Below are 19,559 nucleotides of genomic sequence, written 5' to 3'. Positions count from 1 at the left end.
GAGGTCACAGGTTCGATCCTGGCCTGGGTCACTGTCCGTGTGGAGTTTGCACATTCTCCCAGTGTTTGATGGGTCTCACCCCCACAACCCAAAGATGTGCAGGGTAGGTGGATTGGTCATGCTAAATTGCCCCTTAATTGGAGAAAATGAATTGGGTACACTAATTTTTTTTTTAAAGTACAAATGAATGTGTGTCTCTTTCGTCAAATGTATAAGCAGAATTTATTTTAATACCACAAATTACATTTCCACTACAACTCTTTTTGCTAATATACCATTTAAAAAGACCCCGTCCTAATCATTGGCATTTTATCAGAACTGATTTTAACATCTATTTGATTGCTGGAAGCAAATTAACTTCTTTTTTCTCTTCATTCAATTTGTGGATTATTCTTGAACAGGTACTCAGCCTTGAAAATAAACACATGGTACATATTAGTATGGTTGACCAGTTCTGGATAAGGGTGGTGGGAATTAACATATACAGGGAGTATTTAAGGGAGGTATAATTGAAATGGGACATGGTAAATCTTTTCTTGATATACGATCATCTGTTTCGGAAAACATTCATTAGAAACCTTAACGTTAAAGGAGGAGCCAGCTGTATACCTTTATGTTTGTGTATACCTTCATATTTTTACATTCTGTCACAGGAAGAACAGGTAAAATAAATGGACATTCCAGCTATGTGATCTTTAAAAACTGCAGGTTTGTGAATTCGCTGCTGCATTGTCTGATCTCACCTGTGGTGGGGATGGATGATGCTTGGAGGTCGGGGGGGGGGGGGTGCTGGGGGCGCAGATTGCAGCAGAGAAACTACTATTTGCTTTAAAAGTGGGGTGAAGGTAGCACAGGCAGGGCTATGGGTGGGGGATATTACCTGATACCATTGCTTGTTATCCAGTGATTCCAATGTAGTTTCTGAAATATCGAGCATTCATTATATTTAATGGACAAGTACACAAAGTGCTTACATTTTTTCTGTGAGAAATCGACAGAGTACTGCTGATATCTGTGAAGCCATGTGTATCTCTTAAGCAGAAAGGGCTAAAGTTGTTTTAATGTGAAATGTATCACTGTACTGTGGAATAAAGGTGCTTGCCACTAAATCAAACATATAGAAATACTTGCTTCACAGCTCTTATTTCTTTTAACATCTGTTTAACCAGTCATAGTGGTGGAAGGTTTCCCTGGCCTGCCGATCGGGATAGAAAACTGGATATTTCACCCGTCACAATGATCCTGGCCTGGTAACAGTACCGATTACCATAAGTGCAATGAGTCACTATTGGTTTGTGTCCAATGGAAGGAGGATAATTTTAAAAAAGGTTGAGGGTGGTGGTGGCAAGGGAATCAATATTTTACTTCCCTTACCAGAAAATCCACTGGGTCATTGGGTCTGATCTTGCAGCACTCAATCAGCCCCTTGGTCAGTGTAGGCATGACGTTCTGCATTAAATAATTTCGTAGTGGAATCGAATGAGTTTCAAGAAATTCCTGTTCTTGTCTTTTTACCTCCTCCAGGCGTGTGTTCTGCATAAACAAAGCACAGACAATAATGTTTCAGCTGACAGAAAGACAAGGTAAGGGATATGGGGATAGTGTTGGAAGGTGGAATTGAGTTTGAAGATCAACCATGATCATAATGGCGGATTAGGCTCAAAAAGCCAAAAGGTCTATTCTTGCTCCTATTTCTTAGCTATAAACACATATGTATTGTAAGGGTCCTTCCTGATGATTCCCTTATTTCCCTTTCTTTATTTTTTGCCGTTGTCATTTTTGATCCATGAATGCTTAATGGACATGTCCCTTTATGTCATGCAGCAGAGAAAATGATGAATTCAAAAAGTTGCAACATAGTATATGGTGCTATTCTTCGACAACAGAACTGAGACTTTGTGGTACCCGAGAGATGGGGTGGGACTCGGTTAGATTGTTTGGCTGGTGGCCAATGAATTGGCCAAAAGGCTATATTCTGCCTGGTAACTGGTGGTGATTGGGCCCTAATTGAGTGGGATGATTTTCAGAGACTCAAGGAAAGCAGTGTCGGGTCCCTGGACACACGGGAAAGGACCTGCTCTCTCTCTCATGTTTTCTCCGGAAAGAAATGCTGTATTTCTGAAATTGCAGACACCTGAGTGAATCTACAGTGAAATCCATCACAGACTGGAAAGCACAATTTCACTTATCTTTTATTTTACTTATTATTTTCATCCCTCTTTTCCCCTCTGTGTTTGTCTATCTTTGTCTGTGTAGAGGGTGGGGGCAAGTTAAAGTAGGCGATTAGGAATTACATAATAGTTACCCAGTTATATTTGCTTTATATTTCATTATAGTTCTTTTTTTTTAATTTAGAGTAACAAATTATTTTTTTCCAATTAAAGGGCAGTTTAGTGTGGCCAATTCACCTAACCTGCACATCTTTGAGTTGTGGGAGTGAGACCCACGCAGACACGGGGAGAACGCAAACTCCACACGGCCAGTGTCCCGGGTCCAGGATCGAACCTGGGTCCTCAGCATCATGAGGCAGCAGTGCTAACCACTGTGCCACCGTGCCAACCCTTCATTATTGTTCTTGTTATAAATAAAAAGTAATTGTGTTTAAATCTACAAACCTGGTGACTGTAATGATTGGGCAGTCTCTAAGAATTATTGACTCATTCAATTGTGTTGTGACTCCGGGTCAAAGGGGGGGGGGGCTGGAATTGACTGTGCCCCAGGCCAGGGTGTCGTAACAGTGTATAGACGTCCTGTAAATGAAACTTTAATAAGCATATCAAACAGTATTTTTCTCAGGAACTAACTCCATTCCATCAATCTTAAGTACATTAGGATAAAGATCTAGGGTGTGATTTCCCCCCCCCCGTGATGCACCCGATGCCAATTTGGAAGTGCCCGAACATTGCAGGAGAGGCCCAAATCAGGTTTCACGCCGGGCACAAATACTTGTGCGACGCACCCGACCTATGACGGTGCCAGGCTGGCAATGCCAAGGTGCCCGGGTGCCAGGTTGGCACTGCCAAGGGTCGGGGCCTGAGGTAGGCCTTGCCCATGAAAGGGGGAGTGAAGGGGATTCATAAAGAGTAGGGAAGTGACGGGGGGGAGGGGGGGGGGTCCTGAAAGAAGGGGGTCCTAAAAGGGGGGTGCTCTTAGCGACTTCATAGCAGGGTACGCTCACATGGGGGTTTGGAGGGTAATGCCCATGTCTAAGGGGAATGGCATTGTCCATGGCTGTGGTATGTGGGGGTCCCTCAGGCTCACTTAGAGATCGAGGTACCCTTTCAAAATGGTGCCCCGATCTTTTTTTTTTGAAATCCTTTTATTGGCATTTCGCATATTTATAAACAGTTGTTGTGTGTTTACATTACATTTTTCTTGCCCGCGCTAATTTACTTTATGTACAGAGAGGTTTATTTTGTCCTTCATTTAACTGACTCTATGTACATTTCGTTGCCCTCTGGATCGGTCTATAGTTCCTCCCCCTCCCCCCCCCCCCCTCCCTTTACCCCCCCCCCCCCCCCTCCCTTTATCCCCCCCCCCTTTGGCTTCAGCAACCCTCCTCTTCTCTTGTGGTTTCCCCACCGTACTTCTGCCCCCCCCCCCCCCCCTCCGTCCCCCCCACCCCACCCCACCCCGGGTTGCGCAGTCCTTTGGTTCCTCATCTATCTTGTTTTTTTCATTCTTAGCTTACTCCTCGTTCCTGGCCTGAAACGAGTTTTGGAACAGGCCGACAAACTGTCCCCAAGTATCCAGGAAGCCTTCTCAGATCTTAATCTGAGAGGTCAGCGAGCCTGTCTGCAGCCGTGGGTGGTGCTGCCGATCGCCAGCCGAGCAGGATTGTCCGTTGTGCTATTAGGGAATGAAAGCAAGGGCGTTAGCCCCCTTCCCCATATGTAGCTCTGACTGCTCCGATACCCCGAAGATTGCCACTATTGGGCATGGCTTCACCCTCACCCCCACAAACTTGGACATTGCCTCGGAGAAGGCTGTCCAAAACTCAGCAAGTTTGGGACAAGCCCAAAACATGTGGGTGTGGTTGGCCGGGCCCCTCTGGTACCACTCACATTTGTCCTCCACCTCCAGGAAGAACCTGCTCATTCGGGTTCTAGTCAGGTGTGCTCTGTGCACCACTTTGAGCTGCATTAGGCTTAGTCTTGCACAGGAGGAGGTGGAGTTCGCCCTGCTCAGTGCTTCGCTCCAGAGTCCCCACCCTACCTCTGGGTACCCCAATCTCTGAGGAGCCGGCCTCGCCGGCGAGCTCAGCTCCCCATTGCTGGAAAAGTGTGGGCTAGACTGGGAAGAAACTACCGAGGCCCCCAAAAAATTACTAAATGTGGGTGAATCCATTTCTCGATCTCGCCCCAAAAATTGGCAGGAAACACCCCAACAAACTTCAAACTTGTCCAAAATGACACTTAGTCATTTTTCGGGTGAATCGATTACAAAGGGTGTGATAAATGAACTCATAGAAAATAATGATAGGAATGGGCAAAGTCAACATGTATTTATAAAAGGCATTTTTGACAAAGTTGTTGTGAGTTTTAAAGATGTAACAAGCAGAATAGATAAGGTGGAACCAGTGGATGTGGTGTATTTGGATTCTCAGAAGGCTTTTGATAAGGTCCCACGCTAGAGGTTAGCAAACAAAATTAGAGCACAATGTTTTGGGGGTAATTTACTGTCAAGAATTGAGTCGTAGTTAATGGATAGAAAACAGGGAGAAGGAATAAATTGGTCATTCTCAGTTTGGCAGGCAATGATTAGTCGGCTGCGACTTATGTCTGTGCTTGAGCACCAGCTGTTCATAATCTATATCAATGATTTGGATGTGTGAACCAAATGTAACATTTCCAAATTTGCTGATGCCACTAGGAATGTGAGTTGTGAGGAGGATGCAAAGAGACTTCAATGGGATTTAGACAGGCTAAGTGAATGGACAAGAACATGTTAGATGGAATGTAATGCAAACAAATTTGAAGTCAATCACATTGGTAGGAAATACAGAAATGCAGAGTTTTTTTAATAGTGAGAGATTGGGAAATGTTGATGCCCAAAGGGACCTTGGTGTTCTTGTTCATTAGCCTTTGAAAGTTAGCATGGAGGTGCAGCAAGCAATAAGGAAGGTAAATTATATGTTGGCTTTGCATGCAAGAGGATTTGAGTATGGAGGAGAGATGCTTTACTGCAATTGGTGAGATCACACCTGGAGTATTATGTGTAATTTTGGTCTCCTTACCTAAGGAATGATATACGTGCCATAAAGGGAGTGCAATGAATATTCACCTGACTGAATCCTGAGACGGCAGGATTTCCTACGAGGAGAGACTGAAGAGACTGGGCCTGTATAGCATTTAGAAGCATAAGAGACGATCTAATTGAAACGTGTAAAATTCTTACAGAGCATCACAAGGTTGATGCAGGAAAGATGTCTCTCCTGGCTGGAATGTCTAGAACCAGGGGGAGCTCAGTCTCAGAATAAGGGGTAGGCCAATTAGGACTGGGTTGAAGAATTTATTTACTGAGGGTGTTAAATCTTTGGAATTTTCTACTCCAGAGGGATGTGGAAATTTAATCATTGAGTATGTTCAAGACAGAGATCATAGATTTTTAGTTATTAATGATATCAAGGGAAATGGGGATGGTGTTGGAAAATAGTGTTGAGATAGACCAGCCATAATCTGGTTGAATGACAGAGAAGGCTTAAGGGGCTGAATGGCCCACTGCTGCTCTTATTTTCTATGTTCATATGTTTCTATCAAGGGATGGCCAAATTGAATATTACAGAAATCTACAGAAATGCAAAACAAATAAGATTTACAAGGGAAAAAGCTTATGGCTATGAAAATAAAGCTTCTGAAATTGCTAATATTTACGACATCCAGATTTCATTCAAGCATGAAGGATGTAGTGTTTGTGTTTTATTGTGCATTGCAAATATAAAAACATTAAATCTAATTAAAATCCCTAATACAACTACATTTCCTCAGAAAACAAGAAAATAATTTGTGAAATAGGAAGCAAAAATATGAAATCAAAACAAGAACAAAATTGCTGAAAATACATCAGCATTTGTAAAGAGCACAGATGGATTGTGACATTCTTCCATGTACCACTTCATCAGAACAATTTGGGATTTTTTAATACACATTTTATTGAGCTATTTCTTTGGCATTGTAACAGCAACAAAATCAACAATGTACATAACAAGAAAAATATAAACATGGTACAAATACCGCCTCCCTCTCCCACAGGTCCTACCATTGCTTACCCCCCTAAACTAAGCTAACCTAACCCACTCCCCCCCCCCCCCCCCCCCCCCTTCTGCTCACGATTAATTCTCTGCGAGGAAGTCGACGAATGGTTACCACCTCCGGGTGAAACCTAACAGAGACCCTCTCATGGCGAACTTAATTTTCTCCAGGCAGAGGAAGCCAGCCATGTCCGAGAGCCAGGTCTCCCATTTTGGGGGCTTTGAGTCCCTCCATGTTAGTAATATGCGCCTCCGGGCTACCAGGGAAGCAAAGGCCAGAACGTCCGCCTCTTTCTCCTCCTGGACTCCCGGATCCTGCAAAACCCCCAAAATCGCCACCTCTGGACTCATAGCCACCCTTGTATTTCATACTGTGGACATGGCGTCGGCAAACCTCTGCCAAAATCCCCTCAGTTTTGGACATGCCCAGAACATATGGACATGATTAGCTGGCCCCCCCCGCGTACTTCGTACACCTGTCCTCCATCCCAGTGAATCTGCTCATCCGGGCCACTGTCATGTGAGCCCAGTGAACAACCTTAAATTGGATCAGGCTGAGCCTGGCACACGTTGCGGACGCATTGACCCTACCCAATGCGTCCGCCCAAAGGCACTCCTCTATCTCTCCCCCCCCCCCCCCCCCCCCAGCTCCTCCTCCCACTTTTGCTTCAGCTCCTCGGTCTGCGACTCCTCCGAACCCATAAGCTCTTTATATGTCCGAGACGCTCCCCTCTCCTACCCATCCTCCAGAAACCACCCTATCCTGAATCCCCCTCAGCGGCAGGAGTGGGAAGGTTGGCACCTGCTTCCGTAAAAAGTCCCGTACCTGTAAATATCGGAATTTATTTCCCCCCGTCAATGCAAACTTCTCCTCCAGCGCCCTCACATTCGGAAAGCTCCCCTCTATGAACGAGTCCCCCATCCTCTCAATCCCCGCTCTCTGCCAAATTTGGAACCCCCCATCCATCCTCCCCGGGGCAAACCGGTGGTTATCGCAGATGGGGGACCAGACCGATGCTCCCACTGCTCCCACATGTCTCCTCCACTGCCCCCAAACTCTCAGGGCCGCCACCACCACTGGACTGGTGGAGTACTGCGCCGGCGGGAACGGCAGAGGCGCCGTTACCAACGCCCCCAGACTTGTGCCCTTACAAGAAGCCGCCTCCATGCGCACCCACACCGGCTCACCCCCCACCAGCCACCTGCTCACCATGGCTATGTTAGCCGCTCAGTAGTAATTGCTGAAATTTGGCAGCGCCAGCCCTCCATCCCCCCCCCCCCACCCCTGACTCCGCTCAAGCATTGCCCTCTTCACACGCGGGGACTTGCCCCCTCCCCACACAAAGCCCACGATAATTTTATTGATCCGCTTTTAAAAAAACGCGGGATGAAGGTGGGGAGGCATTGGAAGACGAATAGGAATCTCGGGAGGACCGTCATTTTTACCGACTGCACTCTGCCCGCCAGAGATAACAGGAGCGCATCCCATCTCCGGAAATCCTCCTTCATCTAATCCACCAACCGGGCCAAGTTCAATTTATGTAGCCTGTCGCAATCCCTCGCCGCTTGGATACCCAGGTACCTGAAACTGTCCCCTACCACTCTGAACGGCAGTTCCCCCAGTCGCCTCTCCTGACCTCTCGCCTGTACCACAAACATCTCGCTCTTCCCCATATTGAGCTTATACCCCGAAAACTGGCCGAATTCCCCTAAAACTCTCATAATTTCTTCCATCCCCTCCATTGAGTCTGAGACATATAGCACTAGATCATCTGCATATTGCGAGACTCTGTGCTCCACACCCCCCCTCTCCCCGGACCAACCCCTTCCAGTCCCTTGAGGCCCTCAGAGCAATTGCCAGCGGCTCTATCGCCAGCGCAAACAGCAGTGGGGAGAGGGGGCATCCCTGTCTCGTCCCCTGGTGCAGTCTAAAATAGTCCGAAATCGTCCTGTTTGTCCGTACAGTTGCAACCGGAGCCTGGTACAGCAACCTAACCCAGTCAACAAAGCCCCTTCCAAACCCGAACCATTCCAGCACCTCCCATAAGTAATCCCACTCGAGCCGGTCAAAGGCTTTTTTCCGCGTCCATCGCGACCACCACCTCAATGAAAAAATGAAAATCGCTTATTGTCACAAGTAGGCTTCAAATGAAGTTCCTGTGAAAAGCCCCTAGTCGCCACATTCCGGCGCCTGTTCGGGGAGGCTGGTATGGGAATTGAACCCTGCTGCTGGCCTGCCTTGGTCTGCTTCCAAAGCCAGCGATTTAGCCCTGTGCTAAACCAGCCCCTAAGTAGGGTAGGCAACTTCCCTATCTTCCGGGGGCATCATGACCACGTTTAGCAGCCTTCTTACATAAGCCATCAGCCGCATGCCCTTAACGAACCCAGTCTGATCCTCCACTATAACGTCCGGTACACAGTCCTCAATCCTGGAGGACAAAAGTTTGGCCAGAAGTTTGGCATCTACATTTAGCAAGGAAATCGGCCTGTAAGACCCACATAGCTCCGGGTTCTTGTCCCTTTTCAGAATGAGCGAGATCATGGCCTGTGACATCGTCTGGGGCAGAGCCCCTCTTTCCTTGGTCTCATTAAAGACCTTCATCAGCACCGGCCCCAATATTCCAGAGAACATTTTATGGAACTCGGCTGGGTACTCGTCCGGTCCCGGGGCCTTGCCCGACTGCATGGTCTTCAGACCCTCCACTATCTCCTCCAGCCCGATCGGGGCCCCCAGCCCTTCTACCAGCTCCCCATCCACTTTCAGGAAAGTCAGCCCGACCAAAAAGTGCCTCATCCCCTCCGGCCCCGCAGGGGGTTCCGACCTGTATAACCTGCCATAAAAATCCCGAAAGGTTTTGCTCACCCCTGCCGAGTCCCCAACTAAGTTCCCATCCCCGTCAATAACTTTCCCTGTTTCTCTAGCTGCCTCCCTCTTTCTGAGCTGCTGTGCAAGCATCCTGCTGGCCTTCTCCTTGTGCTCGTAGATCGCCCCCTTCACCTTTCTGAACTGTTCCACTGCCCTCCCGGTGGTTAACAAACCAAATTCCGCCTGTAGCCTCCAGCGTTCCCTTAGAAGCCCTGCCTCTGGAGCCTCCGCATATCTCCTATCCACTCGTAGAATCTCTTTTACCAGTCGGTCCGTTTCTGCCCTATCCGTCCTGTCCCTGTGAGCCCGGATCGAGATCAGCTCCCCTCTCACCACTGCCTTCAGCGCTTCCCAGACCACCGCAGCTGAGACCTCCCCCTTAACGTTTACCTGCAGGTAGTTCAGCATGCACTTCCTCAGCTCTCGCACCGCCAATAGCCCTACATCCAACCTCCATTGCGGGCGCTGCTGACTATCCATACTAACCTGCAGGTCCACCCAGTGCGGAGCATGGTCCGAGATCGTAATCGCCGAATACCCCATGTCCACCACCCCTGCCAATAGGGCCCTACCCACGACAAATAAATCTATCCGGGAATACACCTTGTGTACGTGGGAGTAAAAAGAAAATGCCTTGGCCCTCGGCTGCCTAAATCTCCATGGATCCACCCCCCCCTCATCTGCTCCATGAACCCTTTCAGCTCCTTTGCCATTGCTGGCACCTTACCCTTTCTCGAGCATAACCGGTCCAGGCCTGGATCAATAACCGTGTTAAAATTCCCTCCCATAATCAGCCTGTGCGAATCCAGGTCCGGAATCTTCCCTAGCACCCTCTTTATAAAATCCCCACCATCCCAATTTGGTGCATATACATTAACCAGCACTACCTTCATCCCCTGCAGCTTGCCACTAACCATTATATATCGACCTCCCACATCCGAGACAATTCTCCCCACCTCAAATGCCACCCGCTTGGTTAATCAGAATCGCAACCCCTCTCGTCTTTGTATCCATCCCCGAGTGGAAAACCTGACTAATCCAGCCTTTCCTCAACCTGACCTGATCCACGACTTTAAGGTGTGTCTCCTGCAGCATTACTACGTCCGCCTTCAGTCCCCTCAGGTGCGCAAACACACCTTAAAGACTCTTTACCGGCCCATTCAGCCCCCGGACATTCCAGGTGACCAGCCTAGTTGGGGGGCAAAGTGCCCCCCCCCGCACCTGCCGGTCAGCCACCCCCTTTCTTGGGCCCGTCTCCAGCCCCCAACCCCGACCCCCTCAATGACCTTCCATCGAAGTCCCTCCCACGTCTGCAGAACCCATTCTCCCCCCGCCCCCCCCCCCAGCAACACTACTCTAAAACCCAACCCATCTAATGAATTAAGCATATACACACACCCCACTGTGCTTCTGTGAGCTAGCTCACCCAGCTAGCTTGGTGGCCCCGCCCCTGGCGGTAAGAAGTCTCCCACCTATTGTTCCCTCGCTCCCCTCCCCCATGCAAACAAATTCCCTCATCTAACAATCCCCAAACCAACACCCAGCAGCAAGAGAACACGAAAACAAAAGCACCGCCCACAGAAACTCAGACAGGCACGTCTCCATCCCACAAAAGTGCACATCAATAAAAACAAACGATAAAACACAAAAGGGACATTGCCAACATCTACCGGGAAAAAGAACCAAAAAAACCCCAAAAATTGACTTTTCCCCCCTCCCCCTTTTCCCTAAGCAGAGCTCAAAAAAACAGACAAAAAACAATACGAGAAGGCATAACCAATTTAAAAACTGGAAAACAAAACCCACCAAAAACCAAGGGGGGGGGGGAAAGAAAGAAAAAACACGGAAAAACAGAAAAAAAGGCCCAATATAGGCCAAAAGTTGTCTCCAGGTCCAAGAGTTCTCAGACTCCCACCAGTCGTTTTCTTTTCGCAAAGTCCAGTGCCTCATCGGGCGACTCAAAATAGCGATGTTTGTCCTCATGCGTGACCCAAAGAGGCGCCGGATACAGCAGACCGAACTTCACCTGCTTCTTAAAGAAAATTGCCTTGACTTGGTTGAAGCCTGCCCTCTTCCTCGCCAACTCCACGCTCAGGTCCTGGTACACCCACAGGATCCTGTTATCCCACTTGCAACTCCACGTGCGCTTGGCCCACCGAAGAATGCATTCCTTGTCCAGGAACCTGTGGAATCTCACCATCCTTGCCTTCGGAGAGCCCCCCCCCCCGCGGCTTCCTAGCGAGCGCCCGGTACGCCCTGTCCACCTCCAACGGTCAGGTGAATGCCCCCTCCCCCAGCAGCTTTTCGAACATACCCGCCAGCATCTGCTCCCTCAGCCCCCTCCGGGAGCCCGACAATTCTTAGACTCTGCCGGCGGGACCGGTTCTCAAGGTCCTCCACCTTCTCCAGGAGCCTTTTCTGCTGTTCCCGAAGCATCCCCACCTCCAGTTCCACTGCTGTTTGATGCTTCTGTTGTTCAAGCAGCACCTTCTCCATCTTCTGGATCGCCCGGTCCTCGGCGTCCAGTCTGCTCTCTAGCCGATCAATTGATTCTTTGATCGGGTCCAAGCATTCCCGCTTCTGTCTAGCGAAGCCATCCTGAATGGCCTACATCACTGGGTCCATTGGTCGCTGCGCTGCCACCCCAGGGGTCCGGCCCTTGGCCATACTGTCTCCCGTTGCAGCTTCAACACAGCTCGCTACTGACTTCTTGTTTCTGATCTTTCGTGCACCTCTGGTCCTTTTCTCCATACACCAATGCGTGGAAACGTGCCCAATTGCCTCAGCCTTCAAATTTGCCGTTTTAAACCGGAAAAAAGTCCGGGGCAAAGGTCCAAAGGTCCGACCAGAGCGGGAGCCACCAAATGTGCGACTTACTCCTCCATTGCGGCCACCGGAAGTCCCCCATTAGAACAATTTGTTGACAAATGCAAATATCCACAAGTTTATATTTGATTGTGAAACGCTGACGTTAATAATGCCCATATTAGCTCGTGTTGGGGATAGTAATGCAGTAATGTGTATGGTATTTATTACAGGATGAAGAATACAGGAGAAAATAATATTTAAACTCTAGCATTTTCATGAATATGATAATGAAGATTGAGCTAAGCTTTTCAAAGTAATATTTACAAAAGAAAAATGCCATTAAATTATGGAATTGAACCGGCAGATGTAATTGACCTGGTAATTTGAAGGTTATCAATTAGTTATTTATTAATAAATTTAGAGTACCCAATTATTTTTTTTTCCCAATTAAGAGGCAATTTAGTGTGACCAATCCACCTAACCTACACATCTTTGGGGTTGTGGGGGTGAAACCTATGCAGACACTGGGAGAATGTGCAAACTCCACATGGACAGTGACCCAGGGCAAGGATTCAAACCCTGGCCCTCAGCGCTGTAGGCTGCAGTGGTTACCAATTATTTATGTTGATATTAACGAATACAATTCTAAGGACCCAAATATTTGTTTAATTAAACATTAGGTGGAATAGATACAGCCTGATGACAGAGAGAATTGTGTCAAGGACAGTCCACAATAATTTCAAACTGCTAGGAGTACATAAAGATTTGAGAGAGAAATTGTACCCAATGTCATGATGCGACATGTGTATGTGTAATATTAATCATTAATCAGTTCCATATAATCCCTGTAGTGCAGAAGGAGGCACTTGGAGCGCCAAGAAACACCACACTATCAAAAGACCATTTGGGTAGATTGGGGTGTTCAGTGGGGAATGTGCGGCCTAGGCCGGACTTAGTCCTGTTTTGTGCACTGAGGAGCTCTGCTTGCCAGAACTCCTCAATGCAGGGAGATATTGGGATGCCATTTTCTCTCGACACCCCGACGTGACCCCCAATCTCTTCCCCCCCCCCCCCCAAAAACAACTCGCCTATAAGGTCCTTGGACCCCCCCCCCCCCCCCCACATCCACAAAGGGCATCCCCATCGTGCAAGAAAATGCCAGTGTGGCACCTTGGCAGTATCAGCATGACACCCTGGCAGAGCCCTTGCCAGCTGGCAGTGTCACCTGGGCACCTTGGCAGTGCTAGGCTGGCACCCAGGTAGCACTAAGGGTACCAGGCTGGTGGTGGAACCAGCAGTACCAGGGCACCACCCTGCCTAGAGGGCAGGCACCTGGGGGCTTCCGATCCCCTGGGAGACCCCCACAAGTGCCATTCCATTGGATCCCCGTTTGTGGAGACCAGCACTGAACAGCGCTCCTCCAAGGCGAGGGGTTAGATACCATGCCTTGGTTAGATCTCGGGAATGCATATTAGAGTGATGCTAGCTGTCTCACTCTAATATGCAGATTTAGGGCGGCATTGTGGTACGGTGTTTAGCACTGCTGCCTCACGGTGCCGAGAACCCGGGTACAATCTCGGCCCCGGGTCGCTGTTCGTGTGGAGTTTGCACATTCTCTCCATGTCTGCGTGGGCCTCACCCTCACAACCCAAAGATGTGCAGGATAAGTGGATTGGCCACGCTAAACTGCCCCTTAATTGAAATTATAAAGAATTGGGTACTTTAAATTAAAACAAAATAATATGGAGATTTGCCAGAAAGTGATCCCGGACACAATGGGCGGATTTACATCACGACATCTCACAAAATTGCATTAGATCTCATGAAGCATGTTGAGTCGGGTAGTTCCTGGAAGAGGGATCTACCGGCTGCTTTTCGGGCGCAATGTGACAGGTAGGTCTCGTCCACTGACTTAATATGTCTGCCACAGGTGAGAGTACCTTTAAGAAATGGGTGTTTATAAAGGGGTGCGTATATAAATATCTGTCGTGAGAGTACCTTTAAGGAATGGGTGTTTACTACTGCAGTGATGTCAGAGAATGGGTGGGGCTGGGCTGTCTGTCAGCTTTTTACTTTTGTTTTAGGCTGTTTGCTGCAGGGTGTGTTTTAGTTTAGTTTTCAGTGTTGGAGCTGAAGCCAGACAGAGCAGTACTGTTGATCTCTCTGCCATGAAAAGACTCTTGATCATTTGGTGAATTCAGAATTATAAATGTTCTCAGTAGTGAATGTAAACCTGATGTGCTTCTGATAAAAGGTGTTTCTTTTGTCTCTGGATGTTGTTTGGGAAGTTATTAAGGATTACTTAGTGTTGTATTCTTTGGGGGTTGTATTTGAATGGTTGCTAAGATGTTCACTGTATGTTTTAAAAGGTTAACTTAAGTTCATAGAATAAACATTGTTTTGCTTTAAAAAATACTTTTCCATTTCTGCTGTACCACACCTGCAGAGTGGGCCGTGTGCTCCCCATACCACAATCTATTAAAAGTTGTGAGTCAGGTGAACTCCATGATACATTTTGGGGTTCTCTAATCCCTGGCCCATAACACAGGTCATGTCTGGTATGATAAGCTGGTCAGTTTTTAGAAGTTTCCAATGTGGATTACAATTAGGATATGCTAAGGCAAACCTCCTGTGTCAAGAATTACTCCTTGGTGTCAAGAGTTATTTCAAAAATCAACTGAAACTTTTAACTGGCTCTCACCATTCTCATTTCTATAAAGCTACCTTTCAGGCAGAATCAATAAGTCTGTTGGGGCACTGGCTATAGAGAGAGTGTTGCTGTTCTTCCCAGGTCATCACAAGGAAGAATGGCCCATTCAGTAGTGAATGCTGGGACATCACCGAGATAATACAATAGCCAAGGTCAATCCAGACATTAATTAATCAACTACCCTCTGCAGATATTGTGGAGAGTATAACCAGAATGACCATTTTGAAATGTCTTTATTACAACACCCGGGTTGCTTTTGGTCAGTCTAGAAGGAGGAGCCTTCAAATAGAGCAGTATCATCCCTCCTGACCTCCACTGCATCCAGGAGCCTCCCCAGATCTGCGTCCCCAAATCTTGGGCCGGTCTCCTGGGAGCCTTTGTTGCAAGCTGGCTGTGGTTGGCTGAGCAAGTGCAGCTTAAGTGCTGCTCGACGTTGTTAGCAGGGGACTGGTGAGCGCAGTCCTGGCGTATCAGGTGGCGAGCTGGCATTCAGAGCGAGAAGTCAGTGAGGCCTCGTTAAGTGGACCAATTAACGTTGAATAGTGTTGTCGGCCTTGCTGGGCTGAGCGCCGGGAAACTCGCGACAATTCCCGCTCGCCAGCACATATGGAAATGTCTGCGTCAATGGGGGATGTCATCCAGTCCCAGGCCAACCTTGATGACGTTCTGCGGGACATATCCCGCTTTCAGATGGGAATGGCCAAGATGCTGCGGAGCTTGTCCCAGTCACAGGCGGGCCTGGCTGAGGCACTGCGGAGCATAGCCCAGTCACTGGGGGATGTGTCCCAGTCACTGAGGAGCATCGCCGAGGGCGTCGACACGATGGTGCGGACTATGGGGAACCAACAGGGTTGGCAGAGCCCAATGATGCATGGGCAACAGGGGCCTACCCACAGGAATCCATTTGGCATGTGTCAAGTGCTCACTTAACCACGATTGCCAATTCCCTATTAGCGATAACCTTCTGCCGCACAGCCTTAGCAGTTGGTTGGGGTTATGGGTGATAGGTGTGGCAGACGGGCATGAACAAGGGTTGCCCCCAGAATGGGGTTGGCATGGTAGTGCCTTGAGCGATTTCTCCCCCAGCGCTTCCCCCCCACCCCTCCCATGTTGACCCACCCAAGGAAGGTACCCCACCCCCTGCCGAGCACTAGGGTGCAAGCCCAGCGCCCCCAGTCTCTTTGCCTGTGAGCAAAGATTGCTACTGCCCTCCTCGGCTCCCCACGGAAGCATTTTTTTTTTTGCATCTTACTATCGAATCAGAATTTGGCCAAAACCTAACCTCCTACTATACGACTTCTAAATTTGCATGCTTTTGAGTGTGTGTGTTGCGAAGGTTGAGACGCGTGTTCACTGTTTGAAACATACTTATAATTTAACCTGGCTGGAGTTTAAGCACAATAAATAACCAACCCCTTGGTGTTTAAACTCAAGAAAGCCTGTTGGGATGAGTTGTTTGCAATCAGTACATAAATGGTTAAGTAGAGACATTAAATACATACCGTCATCCCTATAACTTACGAAAAACCTTGTTATGATCAATCAAGGTTTAGGAAAGAAAGTCCGATTCCTGACACATGTCCTCACCAGTCGTAACACCGGTGTAACTAATTCTGTCAAAAATATCAGAAGACATGGATCTGCTGAGAGTTTCTGTGCTTTAGTAAAGGGATTGCACTACAAGTTATCAGTTTACATTCATGGTGGGAGGAAAGCAAAACGGTAAGAAAAAATCATCTGATAGTGATCAGATGGGAAATTGTGGAGCCCAGTGATCAGTTTAATGAAAATCATGGGCTACGCAGGTGCTGCATCTTACCCTAAACCGACAGAATGTTCCACCTTCAAGCATGTTTCCCTCACTTACCCACTCCTCCCAGCGTGCCACTTTTTCTGCAGCTTCATCTGCCTCCCTGCGTTCCCGCTCTACAAGTTCAGCTGTCTCTTTGGCCAGGCGCTCATCTGCCTCTCTGCGCTGCAACTCTTTCAGCTCATCATGTGTGGGCCCGTAATTTTTGGCAGATCCCACAATTTTTATAATATCATCAATCACTGGGGTGTTTTCAGCATCATTGTCTTGTGAAACATCTGAAAGGAACAGGTACAGGCACTGTCAAATTTTCTTGAAAGCCCACTGAATCTTCAACATTGTTAAAAAATGCTGCATTGAATTTTCTCTTTCTAATGTAGACAGCTGTCCAAAATTACCTTTGCATTTCAAACTGTTGGTTTACACCTCTGTTTTTATTTATATGCCATTAAACTGCGGGAGGCAGTGTCATAGTGGTAATGTCACTGCACTAGCATCCCAGGCTGATACTCTGAGGACATGGATTCAAATCCCACCACACCAGCAGGTGGAATTTAAAATCAGTTAACAAAATCTGGAACTGAAAGCTGATCTCAGAAATGGTGACTGTGTTGATTGTTATAAAAATCTATCCTAATGTCCTTTAGGGAAGGAAATGTGTTGTCCTTGTGATGATAGACATAAAGTAGGTTTGTACATAATGTTATGCACGACCTCCGACCACTAGGTGGCAGTGTAAACCCGCCACGTGCCCCTGTGGCTGAGGAGTTGGGAGTAGATCGTGTTGAAGGATAGACGGATTTTGCAGGAATTCTACAATAGTTAATTAGTGTTTGTAGTTTATCATTTTATTTATCCTAGTTATCTTATCACGCAGTTGTTGGATTGGATTGGATTGGATTTGTATATTGTCACGTGTACCGAGGTACAGTGAAAAGTATTTTTCTGCGAGCAGCTCAACAGATCATTAAGTACATGGGAAGAAAAGGGAATAAAAGAAAATACATAATAGGGCAACACAATAATAAATTCATAATAGTTTCATAATAGTAATAATAATTTCCTAATAAATTATTTAAACTACATGTTCTGTAGTTCATCATTCACTTCGGCCAGTCTACAGAACATGAGAGTCCTTAACTGGTCTGGCCTACATGTGACTCTAGATTCACAGCAAGGTGGTTGATGTGGTGATATACATCACTGTAAGTACACAAAGAGTTAATATACATACACTACACCTAGCTAGACACTAGAGGGAACACCAGAGACATGACACACAGACAGTCAACCAATGGGTCAGTAAGATAGGACACGACCAATGGGCAGTCACGATACACACAGAGGTGACACTACCACAGGAGGGCATTACACCAACCCATATAAAAGGACACATCACACATGCTCAGTCTCTTTCCAGTAGAGACACTCAGTGAGTACAGACACAGGGTTGATTGAACATCGCACGCACCACATGGATTGTAGCAGACTGGTTAGTCAATCTGAGTAGCTATATCAGGATTAACAGTAGAGTTGAATCCAAGTAGGAGAATTGTTAATAGTTTAATAAACGTGTTAAAGCTATCTCCAAGTCTGAACCTTCCTTTGTCAGAGTGATTGTCAAGGAAGCAGCTTATGCTACATCAAGAGCATAACAAAACATGGTACCCAGGGAGTGACTGTTAAATCCATATAGTTTCAACTCAGCGAACAGTGACAACCAGCAACAGCCAGGCAAGATGATGTTTGGGATTCTGGTTCCACAGCAGCTCAGGTACCAAGGCAATCTCAGTGAAAACTGGTGTTGGTTCAGGCAGAGATTCGAGATCTATCTGGTAGCGTCCGACTTAGATGGCGTGGCGGATGCAGAGAAAATAAAGCTTCTACTTACCATCGCGGGACCAGAAGCAGCTGAAATCTTCCAGACTTTCAAGTACTCAAAGGGGCAAAACAAGAGCGACTTCCAGGCAGTCCTGGACAAATTCCAAGAATTCTGCGAGGAACATATAAGAGGAAAAGGTAAAAGAGGCGCCAAAACTCACTGCGAGGTCGGCTTGCAGCAACGAACGGCAGTTTTGAATTGCAGCCATCTTGGAAAGGGTGCTGCACCTGCGCAGTTGCGCGAAGAGCGCACAGAACGGGAAGGTCCATTTGCGCATGCGCGAGAAGCCGCACATGCGCAATTGCAAAAAAGGCCCCAAGTAAAGGAACAGCAATCTGCGCATGCGCAATCACTTCCTACGCACTACGTCACACGTGTCGTGATGTCAGAGGCCCCGGACCACTTAAAGGGGAAAAAACACGGGAAAAAAATTTTAAACCTGTAAAACCCGATTCTTTCACCTGGAACGACAGCACACTGCCTGAAATTCGACCAGTAGCTAAAAGTAACCTCCACAGAACGTTGCAGCAAGCAGTTAGCACCGCCCAAAGAGATGATACTTGCAGCGTGTAGTGTCTCCCACCCGCCCTCCTCCTCTAACCTATTAATAAGACCCATTGGTGTGAGGTAAGTGCCATATTATATTATTATTAGCATTATTATATTATATTATTATTCTATTATATTATTAGCATTGTGCAGGTCAAGGTTCGGAGGTGGAGGAGCAGTCTCTGTCAGGGAGAGAACCTGAGAACATCTAAGACACTCAGAAGGTAAGTAAGTGATTTTTACTCATTTTTACCTTTATACCTTTTTTCAAATTGTGTGTGTCGGGGGGAAACTGAAGTGACATCACAGAAAAGCTGTGACCCGAGTGGCTGGTTGGGAATCTACACTAAATTAAAAAAATTAAGCATTGGTAACTAATTAAACAATTACTTAATTATAATTTAATGGGGTATCTAAGCCAGAGATCGGAGAGTACTATATTTAGCTTTCACATTTATATTAGAAATCTAGTGCTAGGAAACAGATAGTTAACAGTAACTTTGAAATTAAAAAAAATATATATTTTTTAAAAATTGTTTTAAATTTTAATTAATTGACGCAATGTCAGTTAGAGGGGTGCTGTGCTCTGACTGTGAGATGTGGCAGGTCCGGGAGGCTTCCAGCGTCCCGGATGGCTTCATCTGCAGAACGTGCACCCAACTGGAGCTCCTCACAGACCGCATG

General features: G+C 47.2%; 1 protein-coding gene across 1 annotated transcript in view; it reads right to left on the bottom strand.

Annotated features, from left to right (window-relative positions):
- Nucleotides 1-203: 203 nt before the first annotated feature.
- Nucleotides 204-19,559, bottom strand: part of ak7b (adenylate kinase 7b) — a 117,821-nt gene continuing 98,465 nt past the window's right edge. The window contains exons 16-18 of the mRNA XM_072493578.1: nucleotides 16,502-16,722; nucleotides 1,375-1,533; nucleotides 204-410 (exon numbers count right to left, since the gene is read on the bottom strand). Of these exons, the coding sequence (XP_072349679.1) occupies nucleotides 372-410; nucleotides 1,375-1,533; nucleotides 16,502-16,722 (419 nt within the window). The 3' untranslated portion in view covers nucleotides 204-371. The remainder of the gene's footprint in view (nucleotides 411-1,374; nucleotides 1,534-16,501; nucleotides 16,723-19,559) is intronic.

This window comes from Scyliorhinus torazame, chromosome 2, assembly GCF_047496885.1.
Source record: "Scyliorhinus torazame isolate Kashiwa2021f chromosome 2, sScyTor2.1, whole genome shotgun sequence".
Classification (NCBI taxonomy): domain Eukaryota; kingdom Metazoa; phylum Chordata; class Chondrichthyes; order Carcharhiniformes; family Scyliorhinidae; genus Scyliorhinus; species Scyliorhinus torazame.
This window is presented reverse-complemented; position numbering and strand designations above follow the sequence as displayed.